This window comes from Strigops habroptila, chromosome 4 (genome assembly GCF_004027225.2).
Source record: "Strigops habroptila isolate Jane chromosome 4, bStrHab1.2.pri, whole genome shotgun sequence".
NCBI classification, from domain to species: domain Eukaryota; kingdom Metazoa; phylum Chordata; class Aves; order Psittaciformes; family Psittacidae; genus Strigops; species Strigops habroptila.
Window position 1 is genome coordinate 61228300 of NC_046358.1, and position 22637 is coordinate 61250936.

The 22637-nt window shown below is 34.5% G+C and overlaps 1 protein-coding gene across 7 annotated transcripts in view; it reads right to left on the bottom strand.

The window, feature by feature from the left end:
* Positions 1-22637, bottom strand: part of ELP4 (elongator acetyltransferase complex subunit 4) — a 144888-nt gene that overhangs the window by 71265 nt on the left and 50986 nt on the right. For 6 of the 7 annotated variants that reach the window (XM_030483006.1, XM_030483000.1, XM_030483001.1 and 3 more), the window contains 2 exons: positions 10600-10708; positions 7769-7875 (listed from right to left, as the gene is read on the bottom strand). In XM_030483006.1, coding sequence (XP_030338866.1) covers positions 7769-7875; positions 10600-10708 — 216 coding nt within the window. Of the gene's footprint in view, positions 1-7768; positions 7876-10117; positions 10132-10599; positions 10709-22637 lie in introns of those variants that run through there. The other variant, XM_030483007.1, reaches the window with a different exon arrangement.

Below are 22637 nucleotides of genomic sequence, written 5' to 3' on the forward strand. Positions count from 1 at the left end.
CCCTCTGGACTTGCTCCAACAGCTCCATGTCCTTCTTATGTTGAGGACACCAACATAACATGTAATGGCATCATCGAATTTGTTATTGTTCGTAAAGTGAGAACATCATACAACTGTGAAATATCCTATTTTTATTAAAACTTGGTATTTTAAAAAAACATTTAATAGAGGTGGCATTTAGTTCTTGCTGAGACCTATGTGTATAGTGCTTAACTCTTTTTGCTTCTTAAACACTCATCATCAGTATCTAACTTATACCTAAAGAGCACTACTACTTTAGTGAAAAATACATACCTTGTAGATAAAGAGTTTTTTAATCTTTACCAACCAACATTTTAACGAATGATCTCTTTAGCCTACCTGTCCTCTAATATTAAGAAAGTGGGAATATACCAACTACTTCATCTTTCTGGCAAATACAAGATAAGTTGACCCATTCATCTACAGACTGAACAAGGCCAATTCATTTCATGCTGCAGCACTAACCCTTAACATAGATCCTGTGAATGAGCAGTCCATTACAATATGTACCAGTGACCTTTAATTGCATTAATGGCTTTGTTGCATATTCTTCCATTGCAACAACACCATTATGGTATAAATATTTCTAAATAACATAATTATTTGTTAAAATAAAAACATATATGACTTCTGCTTACTGATAAGGAACTGCAGATGCGCTGTATTATAAGTGTTAAAGTTTAGAATGGAATCCTCATGTCACACTTGTATAATGTCAAACAACCCATAAATCAAAATTAATTATGAAATAAACTTCAGGATACTACAAATCTTCATATGCAATCTAAAAGTTAATGGTACCCTCCTATATTCATCTTCAGAACATTAAAATAATTTAATCTACATTATTCTGTATTACACAATAAGGTGATATTTTCAAACTAAATTTTTCCACATGTTCACAATATACAAGTGTTCTGAAATTCCATACACTGCATAAAACTTATCACTTGATTTCAGTTCTATGTACCATAAATATTCAAAGGGTTTTTTTAACTAGGAGCATTCCAAGTATTGTTTTACTTCAAGTTATTACAATTTAAAAATAATCTCCCAAAACTTTATTTAAATTGTACTGTCACAATTTTAAACACGTTTATTTATTCAAAATTGTTTGAAACAATGTAATACATTTTTGACAGGCAGTCTTTTACAATATTGAAATCAAATCCCTGATTTCATCAAACCCTTCATATTCTGTGTCTTATTCCTGGAAGGCTCATGCCAAAATGATTTAGTTTGATTTTCTTTAACAATAGTAGGTTGGCTTGACAGCATCTGACAAAACAATTCAGTGAAGTACACCGTACCAGGTAAAGAACCTGAACTGGCTACTAGACGAAATAATGCAAAATGGAGCTTGGAATTATGACAGAATTAGTTTTGCAGAAGAATCTTTTTGCAGTATTACTAATTTCAGATTAAGAAAATTTTATGGTGTTATAATTAGTATCTTTTGAACTATGTTTAAATAAAACAGTGGTAATGTCTTTATTAATATCATAGCAAAAATGGACAGGAAAAATCAATGCAACAGTGGCTTGACTGGCTTAAAATTAATCTGAATTTTATTACAATGTTTTACCATTCTCTGTTAGAAAGTTTAGTTTTATGTGCAGAGTTCCCTGCATTTGAGTCCCTGAGCTCAAGTGGAGCATCCAGTAGTACAGTTTGCCACAGGTATGATGCTATTTGCTCTAGGCAGGCTGAGGCGAAAGAGAAGTTTTCCGTGTAAGCTCCAAGGGTACTTGTGCTCTCAAGCACATGGGGATGAGAGGCCCCAAGGATTTTATTACATTAGAAAATTAAAGAAATACACTTTCTGCAAACCTAAAGAAAAGTTCTGTCTCACCTTCGAACCAGGAAAAACTGTAAAAAAGTTTCACTCATGCTCCAGGCACTGGGCAGTGAGGCAGTCACAACTGTGTAACCCTCTGGCTTGGTAAAAGCGGATTCCATTCTGAGGTTGTAAGGTCCTAACGTAGGGTCAAGTCTTGCAATGTCACAATTTACCTACCAAGGTATATTGACTAAGCTCCCAGCATTACAATATGTATCTTGTAGCATATATTAGCTTTAGTGTTACAATGTGTGAACTTTTATCTCAGCAAACAAGAATTCATTTCCAACTGCTACAGAACTATTACCTTACTGAAATTTATAATAAACCAATGTTTCACCTTTTGTCAGCCCGTGGGCTCACAGATTCTTTTTGTTAAAATATTGCCTAAAAGAGTTCATTAACTCAAATGTGTTTGTTTACAAAATTGCTCAACTTTATAAACATCAGTGAAATATAGTTAGGGTTAGGGGGTGTCATTAATGAAAGCTTCTTCAAATTTTCCTGGAAGAAGCCTATAAGAAGTGACGCCGTTAGAGGTACAAAAGACACTTTCTAGTCTCACTGATACAGAGGTTGGTATGGCATGTATGCGTATTTTAAATATATGCTGATCCCATATGTACTGATGATTGGGTTGATTCCTTGCTCCAGAAGAAACAGCTCATGAATAACCCTGAACCATTATGTTCGTATCTGTTCTTGATGCATTTAATGAGTAACTACAAAATGTTCTAGGAGCACAGTTCTGGCACTCACTGACACCACCATCTCCTGAGTCTCTTAGGACCAAACTGTGTGATGCTAATACCACACTGAAGCACTGCAGACATCAGTTCTGACTTGGTCTTACTACCTCTTTTGGTAAATAACATACAGCAGTGGCTAATTGCACTTCTCCTTTGCAATTAAGAAGTTTATCACAGTTTACCTACAGCTGGTATAAAAAAGAAAGCAATGAATAGGGATAGAATGAAAAAAACCCCAAAAGTAGAAATACAGAGAATTCACATGGAAGCTACCCAAGACACTTCCTGGTTTTAATTGCCGACTTCACCATCTTAAAAGAAAAGAGTTTTAAGTCTTCTTCCAGACACCAATGTTGGACACATAGCATACACATCAATGTCTGGAGTTGCAACTGAATCTTGCTTACTTTGGCAATCAGTAATTTTCTCATAGTCCTTTATTGATAGATGAAGAAAGGACATTATTTTAATGCCTTTGGAATCATACATTTATTTTAATTCTATATAGACCTAATTGCTGGGTTTTGTGATTATGTTTCCTTCCAAAGTCACGACCTTTTACTCTGGCAATTACCACTACGAAAAATGCACTGCAGAGTGCTCCATAGTACCATATTGCATCTGCCTGCCACTGAGAAACCAACTACTTGCTTGCCGCAGGACTCCTCTCATTCTGACTTTCTTCTCCTGTAAGGAAACATCTCTCAGAAAAGAATCTTCTGAGCTCAAACATTAAGCTCTGAAAACTTACTTATTTTTGCTGTGTGGCAATTCTTTATATAGTATATGACAGTTTCAAATTGAGCTGTCTTTTAAAGACTTCTATTCTGGTTTGCACAGGTGCTATACACCCATTAAAAAGAAAATCATATCATCTGGCTCTTACTTGTGTATTGATGAAAAAGTCACAACAACCATTTATTTGACAAACTGTATTATAAAACTTGTAGGAAAAAGCTTATTTTCTACACTATTACCAATTGACTGTTACCTAAATACTTAAAACATTAGCAGTAAAACAAAACTGGAGAATTAAACTCATAAACTTTCCTGTTTGCAAACATTTATCTGAATTTATCAAAAGTTTTAACTTTAAATACATAACTTCAGAGGTTTATGTTGACCAGCCAGTAACAAAGGGAGTTAATCAAATATGAATCTTCTCCAACTGTCTTGTCAAACCAGGTAATGATGTCCTGCCAGCCAAACTCAGAGGGAACATGTGAAACAAATACAAAAGTAAACAGGCCTTAAGCTGCCCAAGGGAAAGTCAGCAAGATGGCAATTTCAATCATTTGGAATAATACTAAAGCAGCCTTAGGCTCTTCTCAGAATGGAAACATGTCACTGTTACTGCAATATTTCAACAAATCAGACTGCAAAAGAAAGGAACACTTATGTAATTGCAGCCCTGGAACAGTGCTTTACTCCACAGTAAGGTGGAAAATAATTAAGAGGAAATTCCCTTTTTGCAAGTAATTGTAAACATTTCCTTAGAAATTTCGAGGAGTGAAAAAATCAAATCTAGGCACAGATTCCTTTAGTTTTGATACAGGAGGCTTTGGAACAACAAAGATCAAGTTCTATCAAATAAAACTATGAACCTAATGTCCCTGTAAAATTTGTCAAATGCTGAAGAAAGTTACATTCAGAGCTACAAACAAAGCAAAAAATACTTCGAGAACAATTCTGCCGAAAAGTTTCATTAAGATGAATGGGTTGTCATATCATTTAACTGAGAAATCAAAAAATATTTCAAATATTTGGGGAACTTACCTAATCAGTAAACTTTCAGCATGTGTCTAGTCATGTAGCCATCTTTTAGTCAATCATCAGAAAATCAAAGGCAAATTGGCATGACTCAACCCAAACTTTAATACCGCATGATTGTGTCGTGTAAGCTTGTTTTGTGCGAGGGCTGCTGTGGTTTTAGCAGAGAGATTAACGACCGGACCTAAGCTGGCCTCCAAACCTTGCCCTGCTGATGCCTCAAGCCCTTTGAAGTCTGACCATCATACCTGGCAAAACAACAGTGGGAACTAGGCTGGTGTCAGATCTAATCAAGTTTCCTGCCTCAGCATAGCTAACTATGGGGTACACTAATTGGCCCAATTGCGGATTATACCTTTTGCTACAGATTCAAGACAATAATTTAGTCAAATGCTGGTTTTTATCTCCTTCTAATTAAGATTCCAAAGTGGGAAGAAATAGGATTAGACAGGCTAACTTCAAAATTGTGTCCTTTAAAGTGGTATGCACATAAGATAGATTTCTGATAATATTCTATATAATATATCACTAGTAACTAATGTGAAGATTTGGGAAAGCTTGATAGAGCTACTGCACCTTTTACGATAAACATGTAAGTTTTCCTTGAAACGGTCTACCACATTATTTACAAATGAAAAATGAACACTCATAAATACTAATAAAAAAATCCTGAATGAAAAAAAAAAAAATCCCTTCAGAATACATTTCAGTCAATCTCATTTTGATGAAGAAGATACAGGAAAACCTGAAACAGTCCAATGATTCTGCAGACTATGAAGAGGCTGAGTCCCTCCCACAAAACTGCAATCTCATAAAACGGATTTGACATTTAAGGTTGTTTTACAGATGAGGGCCAAACCATAAAGCGATTTAACTGGTAAGCAATCCATAGCTGAGAAAGTCTATGTCCTATGCCCTTATTTTAAACTGTCAAAAAAGAATGATGTAGTGATGAAAGCTTTTTTGAAGAAATTTTGCCAGAAATCACAGGTTGCATATTTCTAACTTTTCTTACATAATTTGATTTTAAAGTGCCATTTCAAGTAGAGGTCGACATTTTCACCCTAAAGTGTGTATATAAATAAGCAGAAGCTTTCAAATAACTGTAACATACTCAAAATATATTTTCACTTCACATTTAAGCTACATACTAAAGAAGTCATCAATTTCGTTGTACTTTGTACGAAGTACACTGTTGCTTGTACACAACACACAGTGCTGTGCTGCTTTATGTTTTTACCACCAGAACCAAACCTGTCTGCTGACACAACACACTCTAACTGCAGAAAACCATCTTATTTACATCCCTTCTTAATTCAGTTTTCCCTTGCTCCCATTTTCTTATGGACCTCATTGCTCTAGTCAGCCTAGCTGCCTCCCCTAATAGTATGAGGAAGAAAAACATACGTATTATAGATTAGTGAAATGCGTACAGGAAGATCACAGTAGGACACTGATCCCACGTGTTCAAAAAGGGCTAGTTTGTGTCAGTTCAGCTTATTGAAAGCACATCTCTAACAAAACCTGAAGGTATTCAAAAGGGGATGCAGCTTAGCAAGGAAAGGAGAAATTATACAAGCAGGTCATCTACGCATGTCTAGGGCAACAGGTTGTTTCAAGAGTTCCGTTACACCCATTTCCAACACTTCTGCCCCATGGCTAATTCCATTCTTTTTACAGAGCCTCCTGCTAAAGGTTTTGTTGTTTTTTGTTTGGGTTTGTTTTTTTTTCCTTCCAAATTATATTACAAATTGGAAACCCAAATACAGTGGACAGAAAAAAATATATTCTGAGTCAGGATTCAGTGAGGAAAAAACCCACAAGTATTCTAATTCATAGCTATAATAAATGAAAGTTTACTATGCTGTGAAACGAGGGTGCATGCTTCTCTGCACTTCTGAAAATATTAAGAACATTTGTATTTTAAAACCAAACAGAGGCTATTAAGGTATTTGTTTCTAATGTACTGCTCAAAAGCAGTTGTTAAAATGGGTTAACTGGTTTCACTAACCACATTCTCTGGAAAGTGAGAAACATTATGAAGGAATGTCTTTGGGAAAAAAGTCCTCCTCCATGTACTTGCCTTTAAGTGGCTTCTGAAAAGGATACCTCTAGTTGGGAAACTTCTAGCACTCATGCAGAGATGACCTGCATGAAGAACTGGCCACCTGATTAACTATTAACTACTCTCAATAGGATTAGATAATTAAAGACATTGATGACCATTAATTAGGAGGAGGGCACCTTAATTTGTCACTTGATAGGGCCCTTTCAATGATTTATAGGTTAGGGCTACTTGCAATTGTGAAGGGGAGGGGGCAGTGAAGAGAGAGAACCCTTAGGTTACCTTATCAAGTGGCCAGCTAAAAAGGGCAGAGGGTCAAACAAGGGCCAAAGTGGTCACTTAAGGGTGAAGTCCCAAACACCAAAGCAGTGCCAAGCCACATTGACCATCATTTGGTGATGGAGTAAAAAATATGCTAATTTATTGGTGGCAATTCTCTCTTTTTATGGTTTCAAGCAGTTAAGACAAGTGGCCTGCTTAAGAGCTTTTCATTTGAAAAGAGATTAAACAAAATGGTTTGTCAGGGATGCTTGGCTGTTTTATGTCTTTGTTAAAAAAAATTTGCCCAGACTGTACCAATGACTATCACATCGCCCTGAAAGCCATCTTCCATCTCTAAGCATTACTTGGTTAATAAATACATCAGCTCTAATTGCTTAATAGTGCTATGTTCATTTGCTCTTTAGCAAGATTAAAATGAAATACATCTTTTGTATTACTGCCTTCTATCAGGACTGTCTGCATAAAGGTCACAGAAAAAAGTTTAAATTTAGTAGGAAATTTACTTAGGGACATTAGTGTAAATGATACTGTGTTTAAAATGACATAAAAGAGCGAAAGGTGATTTCAGTAATGCAAAGAAAATGGTTTCTGAATACTGATAAGGACACTTATCCCTCATACCACACACAATTTTAGGCAGCATTATACATTAAAATCCCTCTACTGGGGTAATAACATGTAGCTACTTTCCCACCCACTAACACAAGTAAGAGCAAGTCATTAACATTTAATTAAATATGCTCCTGACATCCTTAGAAACATGTCACACTTTGTTATTGAAGGTTGTGGCCTACTTTCTATGTACATTTTAAACCCAAATAAACTATTTATAACGGACCAATTTAGTGCCGCAAATGAGACATTTTTAATTAGAAGTCATATTACAGGATTTTACAAAACCATTTCAAACAGCAAAACCACAGTGAAATGAATTTACAACATCTGATGCATATTTCATGCATTTCACAAAACGAAACATAAGAGATGGGATTAGCTCCACCTTTTGGGTTCTAAATAGTGAAACAAAACTGTTTCTCTTACCTCAATGGTGAACAGCTTCCTTTTTAATCTAAAAGCAAGGTCCTTCATGTCTGACACATCACAGATCAAGCTATTAAGCCGAGGAATCTGACGTACATGAACCAAACCTGGTGGAAAGAAAGAGTAAAGGAGGGAAAAGAATTAAGAAAACGCTGTCATCCAGATGCATAAATTAGAGTCTTACAGCAGAATTCTGTATATTTACACACACTCATCCTCCCCTTTTTAAACTGGAGCTTACTACTAGGAGCAATGAAGCAAACGGTGCGATTATACTCAAGTAATCAAGCAGAATAAGATAAACAGAAATCCTTTTGCGAGGAAAACTAATTGCACTTTGGTACAGAAGTACAGATGTAAAGAGCGATCTTAGTACTTGTCAAAACTACAGCCGGTTTGTGTGTGATTTTCTCTTGTATTTACAGTAAGCAAATATGGCTATCACCTTGCATGCTGCCCACGGCACCACTGAGTGATCTTTATTTTATTAAATGCACCAGTAAGCAGCCAGCAAAACAAGGCTTATGGGTTAGTGATAACCACTGAAGCTCTAATGAGAAGTACTTTGTTTTGCGCCCTGAAAGCAACTTGAAAACAAGTTGTTGGAAAATACCTATTTTAGATCCTGCTTTTCGAGAAATTTTAACCCCTATGCCATGCTTGGAGAAATACATTTTCTTTGTGCAGGAGGCTTACAGAGCTGTTCAGATGTTTTTAACAGTACTAGGTGCACTGCAAGCTCTGCATTTTGTCAGCTGCAGCTCAAGCTGATTTTTTCTGACAAGGACGCTGGATGGTTTTTGTGCAGCCTAATACAGTTTCTGAACAACCTAAGGGTGATTTCCTACATCTGAAACCCAGGAAAATTCTACAGGGCTTCTCAATTACTGGCCTATATTTGCTATTCATAAAGTCACTGTCTAAATGGAAATACTGAACATTTATAAAAGACAACTTACTTGAAAACGGCAGCTGTGAGGAATAAACCAAGCACTAAAACCCTAATTTAAAAATAAGGCAAGTATTTTTTCAGGTTTTTTTTTTTTTTTTTTTTTTTTAAAGGAAGAATAAGGGTAGAAACTTTCTTAAAATTGAAATACTTTAAAAAGCATCATTTTTATGGGTACCAATTACAGAAATTCTCAATAGTATTAGAAAAATATTTTTACACTTTGAAACCTTCTATCCCTGTCTCCAGTCTGGTGTCATAGAAGAATTATTTCTTTGGCTTTTGAGTTCAAAACAGAATTATTATATATAGAAATATCAGGTATAACACAGGGTTGCTTATACACAGTATTCTAAAAATTTTATTTAAAAATCACCTGTATAATTCTTCTCTTATATGGACTTTCCAATCATTTAAATTTGCAGACGGCTCAATAAAATTATTTGTGTAGGATTCATTAAATAATGTGATAATTTAATTAAACTTCTCCTGAGTAATGTCAAAATCTTCCCTCATCTGCAGTAATTAAGTCATCTTAAAATTTATTCTTAAGCAAAAGGAATCCACAAAGTTAAAACTGTCAAGAATATCTTTTTTAGAAAGTTAAATTAAGGTTGCCTAAACCTCAAAAGCTACATATATTGGCATAACATTTTTATTAAGTAGTACCAGAAATGATTTAGCATACAGTTTTACAGGAACCCAGGAAATAACTGCTAAAACACACATTGTCTTAAAGGATTTCTTCAGTACTGAGAAATGGAGTATCAAATTGACAGAATTATGTTAGCATAAAAAAATGCCACAGCACCATTATACAGTTGGAAAAATAATTAGGCAAATTATTCTAGCTTTTGTTCATGGTTTTTTTTTTTTTTGTTCACCTTTTTTCAGATAATGAGATGTGCACTATTTTCATAGGAAAAAAGATTTTTCTCTGATTTATTAATTACAGCCTGCATACACACAGTGGTGTCTCAACACCATCTTTGCTTCTTTTTCTGTGTATGCTGCTATGGAAAACACCGCCACATTCTCACATGTTTACAGCAGGTTTTGGATAAGCAGTTTACTTTCAACTAAAGGTTTCCATGGAACTACAGTAGTATCATAATAAAAATAATTGTAATTTATGCACCCTCGGAGCACCGCTCTGGATTAGCTAAGATTGTTTCTAATTCACTGCTTTGGCTATGCACAACTTCTAATCTAATCTTTTAAAATTTAAATAGTTCTGCTGCAGCAGCTAACACAATCTTTGAGAAACAACAAACAAGATTAAACACCATTCCATGTTTTGAAGATAAATCACTTGAAAGTCTACATGATTTTGTACCAAAATTAGTTTTGTATTTTCCATGCCACACATACCCATATTCGTTTCTTTAAATGTGTTAAGTGCCATAACTTCAAGCTGAAAAACAGAACGTTATTTTTAGATCAAGTTTATACAGCACACCATTTAGCAGTTTATTCACTTTAATATAATATATGTTTTCCTGTGTTCTCTATTTAAAACTTGGCAGATCAAACGTATTGATTTCATGACAGGTTCAGCTTGCTGGTCAGATGATTGCCAAGCGTCCTCTGCATGTGAATTCCCCAAAGCCTGCCTGTTGAGATGTACATCTGATTGAGCCATGCCTCCGTAATACAGCTTGACAACATGCAAGGAGTTGCCATGTTTCCTTTGCAGCCTTAATGCACTTTACTGAAAATTTTCCTAACTCAAGCCTGGTTAGCAAGGAGAAACATTTAAGAGGTTTATTCTAAAATTAAATCAAATGCTACTTTATAGCAGATACCCAATTGGAGGGTAAGGCACCAAGTGCCCTAGAAACACTCAGGGCAGACTTTCTGCATTGCTAAAGATGGAACTTACCATGGTAATCCTTGTATAATGGATTGGTTTCTCTCTCTGAGCCAATAAATGATTCAAGAGCAACTACCGTATCTGACAAGTTTGTTACACGTTCCATAATTGCTTTATTCTGTAAGACATGGAAACAAAATACACATCCTATGTGACGAAAAAGGTAATTAATGTTCACAGAGTAAGCCTTGGTCTTCTCAATGGCAAACTGTGGGGAAAAAATAGGTCATCAATACTTAGAAATTACACTAGAGGGCTTTTTTCTTTTTTTTTTTAAAGGAATTGAAATTTCTGTCTAAAGAAAACATATATTTGACAAGGAGAAACTATAAAAGGGCTAACTCAGCACAAAATTATTATTTTCCTAAATCTTCATAACATTAGCATTTGCTCACATCAGAGATACTTACAAGCTATGTGGCAGTTAGGCACCTCTCATTGACTTCTACTAGAAGTCCAGATGCCCAGCTTTTTTTTGTGTTCTGAAAACTTTTGTTTTGGATATATTTAAGCATATCTCTAAGATTTTGAGCAAGTACAACCCACATGATTATTCATTTTGGTCATTAGTCAAAAACATGGAAACCCAAAACATTTCCTCCAGTATTTTTCTTTTTAAAAATTTCTCTCTACAGAACATATGAATCTAAAGCTTCAAGTTGCATTAGAATTTCTCAATATATTTGTGGTAGGTGATGCCTTATGCAACAACGTACTGCCATGTGCCTTAAATAAGCTGTTTTCTGTGCAGTTTTCCTCACTTCATTTTTCAGAGCAGAAAGCAACATTCAAAGGTGACAACAGAGATCCTCAGAGGTAACTCTGGATTAAATGTTCTTAAATGATTTTATGATGTCAGTATTTAATGAGGGGAAAAAAAAAAGAAAAAAATAAAGAGACAAATCTGTGCTAAAAAGCAAAATATTTCTTTAAGATAAGAAGTTATCTCAAAGCTGCCCAGACAGCTGGTATACTCTTGTTCTTCATGGCTGTAGGTGCTATACCCATCATACTTTCATGGGTATCAAGACCAAACACCTCAAATTCCCATTCCAAGTATGAAGAATTAGCTCTGTAGCTCCAAGTTACAGTTTTGCATTTTTTACGAATTTTAAAGCATTTTGTACATTCTGCATTTCTTTCATAAACTATACAAGCAACGCTCTTTATGAAATGCCAATTTAAACATTGGTAAAGTATTTGATACTAACAGTTTGTAAAGTAATTAGGAGCAGAGAGAAGGGAAACATCCCTTGATAAGTTGGAAAAGTCCATTCATTGTACTGACATACAGGTTCATTTATTAAAATAGTGATCAGTACATCAATTGCTTTCAGGAACCCACATTTCAGTGACAGTGTATTTCCTAGTCACAGAGAAGCCTACAAAGCAGACATGGAAGCTGAACATTTCCTGCTCTCATCAAAGAATAATCTGAATTGTTTGTTGACCACTACATAAAGTAACTTGTGGCCTGTCTGCACAGGCCAATCTGCTCAGGTTACAAGGCCTAAATCCACTGATCCCATGGCACCTTTACACCCCCTCCCTTCCCCACCTTATGGGCCAGATGGCATTAAATCCCGGGGACTGGTCTCTTTTCAAAGCTGCTACTTGTGCACAGGCCAAAACGATCTATCCCCATGGAATCAGGGAACTTCAGTTTTACCTACAAAATCTAATGATGGATAACGATAAAACAGTGTTACACTACAGAATTTCTGTTATGAGGAATAACACAAGTGATCTGAGTTAAAAGTGCCTACCCATCAATCCCTAAATTTTGCTATTATATCCACCCCTGAAATCCTAAAGCTGACTTGCAAATTATTTCCTCTTCTAGGAAGAGAGAGACAGTATACTACATTTTAATGGAAACTTTTGGTTACATTATTCTACAGGGGCAACCACATCAAGATGGTATAAATATAAATCTGAAGTAACCAGTGATCTCTAGATTTCCACAGACCAGAAATGACCATATTTTGCCAGTTCTTCAGCAGGCTGCTGGACGTTATTTGTATTAGCAAGCAAAACAAAACTGCTACATAAATAAACAAACTGATGATTTCTGGAAGCTAACCTAATTCTCAGTATGGAAAAAATTTAATTTGAAAAAATATTTGCTGTACATCAATGTTTTTTCTTGTTGGTTTGGATAAAAATGGGTTACAAAAACTGGACAGAAAGATGCTCAGCCATCAGCAAGGTATCCTCATCATTAACAGTCCTGCAAACCACAAGAATAGCATCTTTCCTATTTGGCCTTAATTCTGGAAAGATTAAAGTGAGGGACAGCAATTCAATAGCTGCCTAATGATACACATGTCAATGTTGACTTCAGTTTTTCTTAACAGGTTTGCTTTCTTAAATTGTAGTCTGTTTGCCTGCTGATTATGGTTTTGTTTTCAAAGTGTGTCAAAATATTCCCCTGGCTTAATGCAGTGTATCTTGGGAAATATTTTGCACAGTGAATCGCCACACCAAACAGACATTTGCTTATGTGGCATTGTTGCCATAGATTTGTATCTATCATGTATTTTCTAGTTTGCAGTGTTCAGCACATTAATGCTCAATCAAAGCTGACGTCAGCACACAGATAGTTGTGATGTATGTCATCCTGACATAAACACACAAATCATGTTGCCCCATCTGGGCTTGAAAATTTAACAGAGCTCCAGATCTTCCTCCAGCCCCATACAAATCTACCTCCTGCTTCTGGCATAAACTTGGCAGCTCTGGAGGTGAGCCAGGACATGGTTAGAAGGGAAGCCAGGAATGAGGAGATTCAGGGAAAGAGTTTGTTGGCAGCTAGAAGAGGTATTGTTTTAAATTACACTCAAAAATTAAAAAAAAAAAAAACAAACCCCAACCCAGTCCTGAAAAGTTTTCAGTCTTGCTAGACGTTCTGCAGGTCCTCTTAATTAGTTAGTTCAGCCAAAATGTAATTATTCTAACAACATGGTAGAAAGCCTGTTGTGCAGGCTGGGCTAGGCATCCATTCTATATCTTACTTTGTGCTTGCTGTTTTAGAGAGACATTTTCTTTTAAGGGCAAACTTGCAATATTAGGGCTCAACCAATGTGTAGTTTCAAAACAATGGGGAACTATACATATTTGTTTAACCAGATTTTGGGAAGGGCAATTACAGAAAAAGATTGCTTTGTCCTACTAATTTATTTGCAGAATCTACATAGCTTTGAGTAATTATTTGTGTGTATTTGTAAATACTTATTTACAAATAAACCCATCCTCTCCTGTGTCTGAGTATAAAGCACGGAATTCTGCCAACAAAAATACATGTACAGTCTCTATACGCAGACTTACAGACTGAAATTAATACTGTGTGTTTCTACTGGATTGAGTTCTTAATGTACCGCAATTTTATTATTACTACTAATAATCAAATCAATCTTGGTTCATCTGGATTCTGTATTAGGAAAAAACCCCTCTCTTCTCTGCTCTGTTCTAATTTCTAGTTCTCCTCTGATTTCCTGTCAATTTTTTTCTAAATATCTATTCAAATGAAATATTTCTTCAAATATTTCAGAGATATCTCCTCCCATTTTTATTTTGTCAGTTTCTAAAGAAATTAAAAAGCTCACAAAATTTAAGTAATAATATTTAAATTTTCAGTCCTTGCACTGGATTAAGTATAGAAAAATGAAAAAATTGAAAATGTTCTTAGAATGGCCTCAACTTTTGTACACAGTAACCGTCTCAAAATTTAACAGGAAAATAAAAGACTCATGTTAAAGATCTACAATGAGATCCAACTAGCACCTGTACAAATACACTAAGCTCTTGAATCACATGGGCTTCATGTATTTGCATTTGTATTCAGATCAATACATCAACATAATTTTAATACTGATTTATATATTGGATTGAAAATAAGGTATTTTAATACTATGTCTCTTCAAAGAGACATTAGGTCTATCTTTTGGCAGAGGGTTATATCTGACTTCTGTACCTTTGCTTTCTAGTAACCTAATCCCATCACTGATTTTGTTTTAAAACATTTAATTAAAGAGCTAATACATCAAATCCTAGAATGGATTTCATTACCTAAAAAACTACTTACAAACAACTGCTTACAAACAACTACTTACAAACAAAAGCCAGTGAGTTGCATACATTCCCCATATGACAGCAGAGAATTTAAAGACGAATTCAGATATTCCTCCCAAGTTTAGGTAAATTGTAATTGGAGGCAACAGTTTGTGTTGTTACCAACAGGTGAGTGCCATAATCCTGACACTTCATTTGAAAGAAGGTCTCAACAATAAACAGCAAGCAAGCAAGTACATGCAAAGTAACAGCAACCTTATAAACTTTAAGCATATTTTGGTGTGTGAATTTTCACAAATAAGATCAAGAATTGGTTGTGCCACATTGCACTATAACGAAACACTGGCTGGATGTCCAATACATGAAATAATTCTTGATATTTTCTGAGAGATTATCACACAATTGTGTGGTAATGACTTCACAATATGCAAATATTTACCACTTGTCATTACTACTTAATCTCCAAAGGATTTTAAATTGAAAGGATATGTAAATAATTACTGATCAGAAAATACAAGAATTACCCATACATTCTGGGAAAGGAATTTAGGTATCAGGCTTTTGTACTAGTTATATAGAAAGATACAGTTTGTGCACTCTTCATCATTCACAAATCCTCAAAAGATTAATAACTACTCTGCCAAACATTGTTTTAGCAGTAATTAACAAAGACTGTAAGTATAAAATTCTATACTTATTCTGACTCTACATTGATTGGCACTGTTCTCAGTGCTTGCATACGCTAAACCTACTCACTGAACTTTGAATTTTGCCTCTGAAATGAATATACACTCAGGCCACTGGAACATAAGATGAGCAACAATACATTAACAAATTTTGGTATGTAGAAATCTCTATCAGTGTCACAAGAAAACTGAATACAAGCATGATGTCTTTGCTGGAAGACAGATATCCTAGAAATATATTTCAAGATTTTCTACAAAGAATGTCTTCAGTGATGAGAAATCCACATTTAGGGATTCAGACTGATCAGGCATCTTCTTTTACCTTTGAAGAACCTTACTGACTAAAATAGAACTTAAGTATAAATATCTGTTCATATGGCTGAAATGACAGAAGCTTGATTTTGGTTCATTTATTTAGATAGATAATGTATTGAATTAGCTAATTTCAAGCAATGAATATCATTTTTGAATAATTTCATATAGGTTACAGAAGCAAAGAAAGGACACGTAGTGAAGACATGAGCAGGTAATTAGATACAACATACTTGTAAAAACGGGAAGGGAGTAACAAAGCATCTGTTGGCCAATATGTTACATGATGTATTAATTCCAGATTTTGGTTGTTCTCTTGAAGTTGCTTTTAATAATGTTTGTCCTCATAGTCTTCATATATTCAAAAGTCTTTCAACTGTGAAACTAGTTAGAAATATTATTTTTGTTTCCTAAAAACCCAAAACATTTGAGCCATGGTTTCCTTATCTTACACCTAAATCACTATCACTGCTATGGGAACCCTGCAATGTTATTATCAAATACATCAGATGATGGTGGATGACACAGAATCCAATTAAAAAATTCTGAGTAGGTTTCCAGGAAGAATAATCAGCCGGAAAATAAAAACTATCACACATACAAAAATCTTCAGATCTTCACTGAAAATGGATGGCGTTGTCCTGTCTACTACTTGGGCTATAAAAGAATCTAATGCCAGCAAACCTTGGCACCCTAAGAAATAAAAAGTATGTCCGTTTTGCCATGGGAGGAAAGACCTGAAGACCAACAGTGAAATAAGTGATGACTCAATATAGATAAAACAAGCAAGTCGATAACAGTTGCTGCTGAGGCCTACAAAACCAAAAGTGAGAACAAAGACTATGTAGTTTAAAACAAACTTTCCATCTGTTGATCTCCAAGTGCTTTACAAAAGAAAGGCAAGTCCTGCATTCCTCATTTCCAAGTCATGCAACAAGCACAAAGATGTCATGTGAGTTGTCCAAAGTCACAAGCCAGTCAACAGCAAGCTGGGAATTGAACTCAGCCTTTCACTGAGTATTTTCCCTCTATTTGAGACCTGGTTTAGGAGGCTGCATCTATGGCTTTGGGATACCAGGAAAATATTTGGTGGTATCACAAAGATAACTTGGGAGTCAAAGCTCAGAAAGCTGGGTGCTCAAAATCCCATTAATATCTGGCTGAAAGAGGTGATATGTACAGGGTATTAGAGTGTGACACTTTTTGAGCTGAATCCTTGTGCAGTGCTTTTCTGAGTCTTTCCTTAGCAGCCAGTAGCTGAAAGCACAGGCTGCATGTGAATATGAACTGTTCTGGGGTGCAGGGCTCTTGAGCGAGTCCTGCTGCAGTGGGTAGATAAAATAAACCTCATGGAGCCCTTCTCCAGTGAAGGGTGAAGAGCTGGGAAAAAATCAGTACAAAATCTGGACTGAGGCGAGCCCAGCATCTCCCCTAAATACTACCTGGTCCTTATTAATGAGATTCTCTCATTGTTATAAAGCATATATATATGGAAAACTCTATGGTATTATTTGTCTTTAATAATCACAAAAATGAAATGACCATTTAAGCAGATTCATTTAGAAAATTAAACATAAAATATTCAGTGCTATGAGGTGGTCATAGTGTAGTAGAGATACAAAAGTAGACTGAAAGAATGAGAGTCATATTACAAATGAGCCATAACAAAACTGCTGAAATTAAAGTATTTGAGACCAACTGGCTTAACTGAAATCCTGTGACTCCCTTAGGAACTATTAATTACATATATATATTAAAAAAAAAAAAAAAAAGAAAAAAGAGGTTTAGGAGTTCCTTTTGTTGCAATTTTGCCTGAAAAAAATGCCACTGCATTTTGCTTACCAATTCAGAAAGGCCAACTATTGCTGCAACTTTAATTCTTTAAACAGTGAACCACATTTTACTCACAGGTGACCAAAAAGATCCTCCACCATTATTTCAATTATTAGTACACAAATATCAAAAGGAACAGCTAACTGATTCCGAAAGATGCCGAAATAAAAAATCATTTTAAAAACGAACCCCTTATTCAGTATAAAATTATAGGCTGTCATCAGGAGCAGGCTGGCAAAGCTAGGTCCAGATGGGAAACTGGCTGGGCAATAAGAGGAGGTAGGGTGGAAATAATGGGTAGGCTGGAAACGGTGGGAATCTAAGGAAAGACATGACTGCTCCCTCTGCTGGCAAGGTTCTCACCTGCTTTAATTTTTAACTAATGAGTAGGCATTTCTTTAATTATTTAGGATCTAGCCAATAAATTATGCAGAATGTTCCTTCCTCAGTCTGTTGCTGTGTGTTTGCACATTTTTGAACTTATGGTGCCCTATTTCACTAGAATAATTTGCCACAGAATTAAGGCTCAGTTGGATATCTAATGGTAGAGGTTACAGGCTTTATATTTTAATTGCTCTGAAAATGAAAGGCAAGATTAAGCTATTTAACCTTCAAAATACTCTATTTTACAATGTATACACATTTTTTATTTAATTTACATATTTCATAACACTACAATAAATTGCTCATCATATCGTACTGTAACAAGAACCATTTATGAAGCAGTTAGATACCATAAAACAAAACGTTCTGCAACACAAACATACTAAATTAGTTATACCAAAAAAGTGCTGTTCTTCCTTAAGTAAAATTCATTCCAGAGAATTCAGTGATGTTTGTATTAAAACTTAATTAGAAGATGAAGATAAGTCATTCATTACTTGATTTGTGATATAAATTAATAGCTGCAGTAAGAACACTTAGAAAAAATCTGTTCTAGGATTTTGGCCTACAACCAGAACTCCCAGAACAGGAGGGATCAGCTTTTTTTGCCCACTGTTCTCATCTGAATCCTGGCTGAAAAGCTACTCCAGCTCCCAGCTTTCCAGAAGGCTCCATCCCAGGAATCCTCGCCTGCCATTTGGTTTGCTGATTTTAATCTCCCAGGACTTTCTTACAGTGGCTCCACTATGCTGAACTGGCACTTGCTCCTAGAAGTGAGTTATTATTAAACTTGTAGGTCAATTGTGGCACTAACAACTCTTTGGAAGCTTTCAGCCACAGTGTACAATTTGCTGGTCTAATTAAATATTAATTCTAAGTGTTACATTCTGTGGCTAAGAGCTTTTATTTTCCATCATCGCTCTGGAAGAGAAAGAGGTTACAAGGCTAATTTAATTTTTTTTTTTTTTTAATTCTCCCTAGCATTGAAGCTTAACTACACAGGCACAAAAACATCATTAAAGATGCAGTATTCCTTTTTATTATGATTATATTGTAATTAATAGAGCAGGTCTAAACAAAAAGATGTAAAATTAGGTTCCGAAATTTCAAGCTTTTTAAACACCACCAAAAGTTCACATCAAATGTTTCTAAGCAAACACTGCACAGAAATTCAATATTCAGTTATTTGAAAATCACTTCAGATGGGCAATACAAATGCAATAATTTAAATATAAAATAGTTTTACACAAAATTTATAATTCTTTGTTCTGAAATACAATAGATAACAGATATTTAATGCTAGATTCACAGGGCATTTTTTACAAGAACGCAGACCTCTTCTTATGTGAACAAAAAAATCGTATTTCTTCAGAAAAACAGTACTACCTTCCATTTTCTCACAGAATTACTTGTTTAAAGCAGGTACCTACTTTGGTCCTGCATTATTTAAAGTCACTCTTCTAATCTTTACTTATCAGGGTCCAAATGGGCTCAATACATGAGCCTCTTCCCTTCTGCTTCCATAACAGTTGTGTCCATGTCTGGACACTGGGCATTATATTAACTACTTAGTCCAGTAGCCAAAAGATTCCATATGCTTGAACAGATGACTATCTCCATACTGTGATGGGATATTTAACTGTTTAGGTCTAATACTGCAGTTGAAAGATTTAGTTCTAAATCTTACCTATTTTTTTTAAGTTTTCATAGGTGTATTTTCAGATTATATACACAAAATGAAAAATAAAATTGCAATGTTGCATATACTCATCAACTTTTAAAGTTTAATGTTTTCATTTTAGAAAAGTGGGGTTTTTTTCTATTAAGAGACAATGTGTTGATGAGATGGTGATAAGGATGTGTATATAATGTCCTTTTAAAAAGCAGAATTTATTAAAATGAGAAGGCTGGTTTTGGCATGCAAATTTAAATACAATGTGACTGTTCATCATAATATGACTAAGTCCGTTAAAAGACAATTAAAATGTGGGTACAAACACATGCTTTGGATGTATACTGTATTTGGTTTTGAAATGGGTACCTGTTACCAAACCACAAGTGGCAGAGCCAGAATAGAGCCTGTTGGCAACCATAAACTTGTTCTATGAAGCAACAAAATATTTCTATTTCTCCTGCAACTTTATTAGCAAATACTATCAAGGACAATAGAAATTGAAAAAAAATAATTACTTACTGTTCCCCAGTTTAAATTTTAAATTGTATACTTCTCTGAGATTCCTACTTCATCATAATTTAAAAGATGCTTTTGTGAATGTCTAGAATATACAAACCAGAATATTCAAATATGAAAAAACTAAGTGGATAGCCCAAGTACACTGCCATAAACTCATGACTCTCAGTATTTCTTTGCATAATTGTTAAACTGTATTTCTCACATATAACAAAAAGCAATGTGCAACATGAAAAAGCAAGTTAAAAAATCCCAATATCCCATTTCATCATTATTTTTTTCTACTTTGCAAAGAATTCTGAAAGCTTGCTTAACTATGATATAAAAACTACATGATATTGGATTTCAATACAAATTTGTGTCAGTGGCTACCTCATCAAATACATCAAATACATTTGAATACACAAATACATTTAAAGGTTATTCACCATTTTATACTTGTGAACTCTCAGAAGTTAGTTCTAAGGCAGGCAATCACTCTTAGCTCTTGTCTTAGGAGTAAAGATTTCAAACTGTGAGACATTTACAAGCTCTAGAAGTTCATATCTTATAATCCTATATTACCTAATGGATTCTAAAGCACTCGATTGCTTGACTTCAGGTTTAGCTGCTAAATTACTCAGTGTGAACACAAAAGCCTATGTATGTGAAAAGGTTTGTTTCTGAATTTTTCTACACCAAAACATACAGTAACATATACACTTCAGTGAATTCAAAGCATCGAAACATTAGTATTGTAGGAAATGAATTTTTTAACATACTGGATGAAATAATGAAAATACATTGCTAAACAGAACTTCAGACTCTAAGGAAAGGTTCTGTAACAAGGCTTATTCATATTGACTTTTCCTTAGTCAATTAATTTCCCTTGGTACATGCTGACTAATATGGTTGTTAGTGCCTACCAGTAATAAATACAGCTTCAAGTTCAAAATAAAATATGGCTGTAACAAAAGTGTTACACTTTCTCCCAGAGAAAAGAATAATCTACTCTAAAAAATATTACTTAAGTGATACAAAATTGAGAAGAACAGGAACAGAATTATGAACATTAGTTAGTATTTTGGGAGAAAGATGTTTCTGGATTTACCAATGATTTCCAGTAAAAAGAAAAAGAAGAAAATACAATAGGAAAAGACTTCAAATTCTAATTTAGGGCTTTGCAAGTATAAAACAATGACATTAAAGTCCTTTAAGTGACACTCTCTAGCACTCAAAAAGTTTGGTGTTTTTTTTTTTTTTTTTAAATTAAGTACTAAAAAGCACAGATTATCAACATACAGATAAAAGAGTCCTTACTTGGTTTTAGAATATTCCTTATATTTGTAAAGTGCAACAACAAATTAAATCCCTCTTCAGTCTGCCTTCCTTGATCAATGCTAAATTTAAAAAATAGAAGTAATTTTCCCTTTTCAAATGCACCATCTGATTTCATAGGCACAATGCATTTTCAAGAAGCAGTAAAAAGACTTGAAAAATAACCTTCCATCAACTATTTTAATCATACTCATAAGTATCTCAATATTTATTACCTGACAGACAGCGTAAGATAAGAGTATGTTCAATCGGTAGAAAATATCAATCAAGTAAAACTTGTCACACATCATCTGAATAAAATTTATAATTGGGTAAGTTTTTCGTGTCATTTTCTTGAAATCCTCTCCCAGAATAATGTATTCCTGTTTTTGTGGTTGAGAAAAGAGAATTTTATTTTTTCGTCATGCACTGCTTGCACTACAAGTTTCATCAATAAACCACAAAGAATCTGTACTCTTTAGTGGGGTACAATTTCTTTAAATTATCCTGAAAAAAAACCTCTGTACACAACCAGATTTCTTTGTAAATTTGTCTATATTTTACCAAAATATAACCTTACAGAAGACTGTGAAGACATTCAGTGCCCCATCAAACCGGGTGCATGAGCAACATCTTTGGATAAATGCAATTCAAAGTTATTAAATCAAAGAAAATGAATAGCTGGCATAATGAAAGAGCTACATTGGTGGATGTGTACCACAGAGGGGAAAAGCATCAAGAACAAAATCACTCTTTAATGTTCAGTGGTCATCAAAGAGACAAAGCAGATACTAGAATGTATAAAAAGTGAACAAACAATAATAGCATTATTGTATTACATTACTGTAACAAAGTGAAATATAATTAAAAGAAAAGCAACTGTTTAAAAACATACTTAGGAAGTAGCATGAGAAAAATTACAAAACAATCTGAATACAGAAAAGATAAAATAGGGACCTTCATGAGCCTCATCTTATTGTCCCATCAGCCAAGAACAAAGATAGAATTTATGAAAAGTAAAGGCAAAATTAAACTTTCTGAAAACAAAAGAAACAAGGTAGATTTAATTTGTGAAACTCCCTGTCACAGTACAAGATGCAAAGTATTTGGGAAAATTTGCAAAAGAAACCAATCTCAAACTATATATACATACATTCCATATCTATCTATCTATCTGTCTGTCTATCCATCTATCTGCATTATTCATACACTACATATAAAAATTTTAACTAGTCTGGGTTGGAAAGATACTGTCCCTGTTGAAAATCAGTACT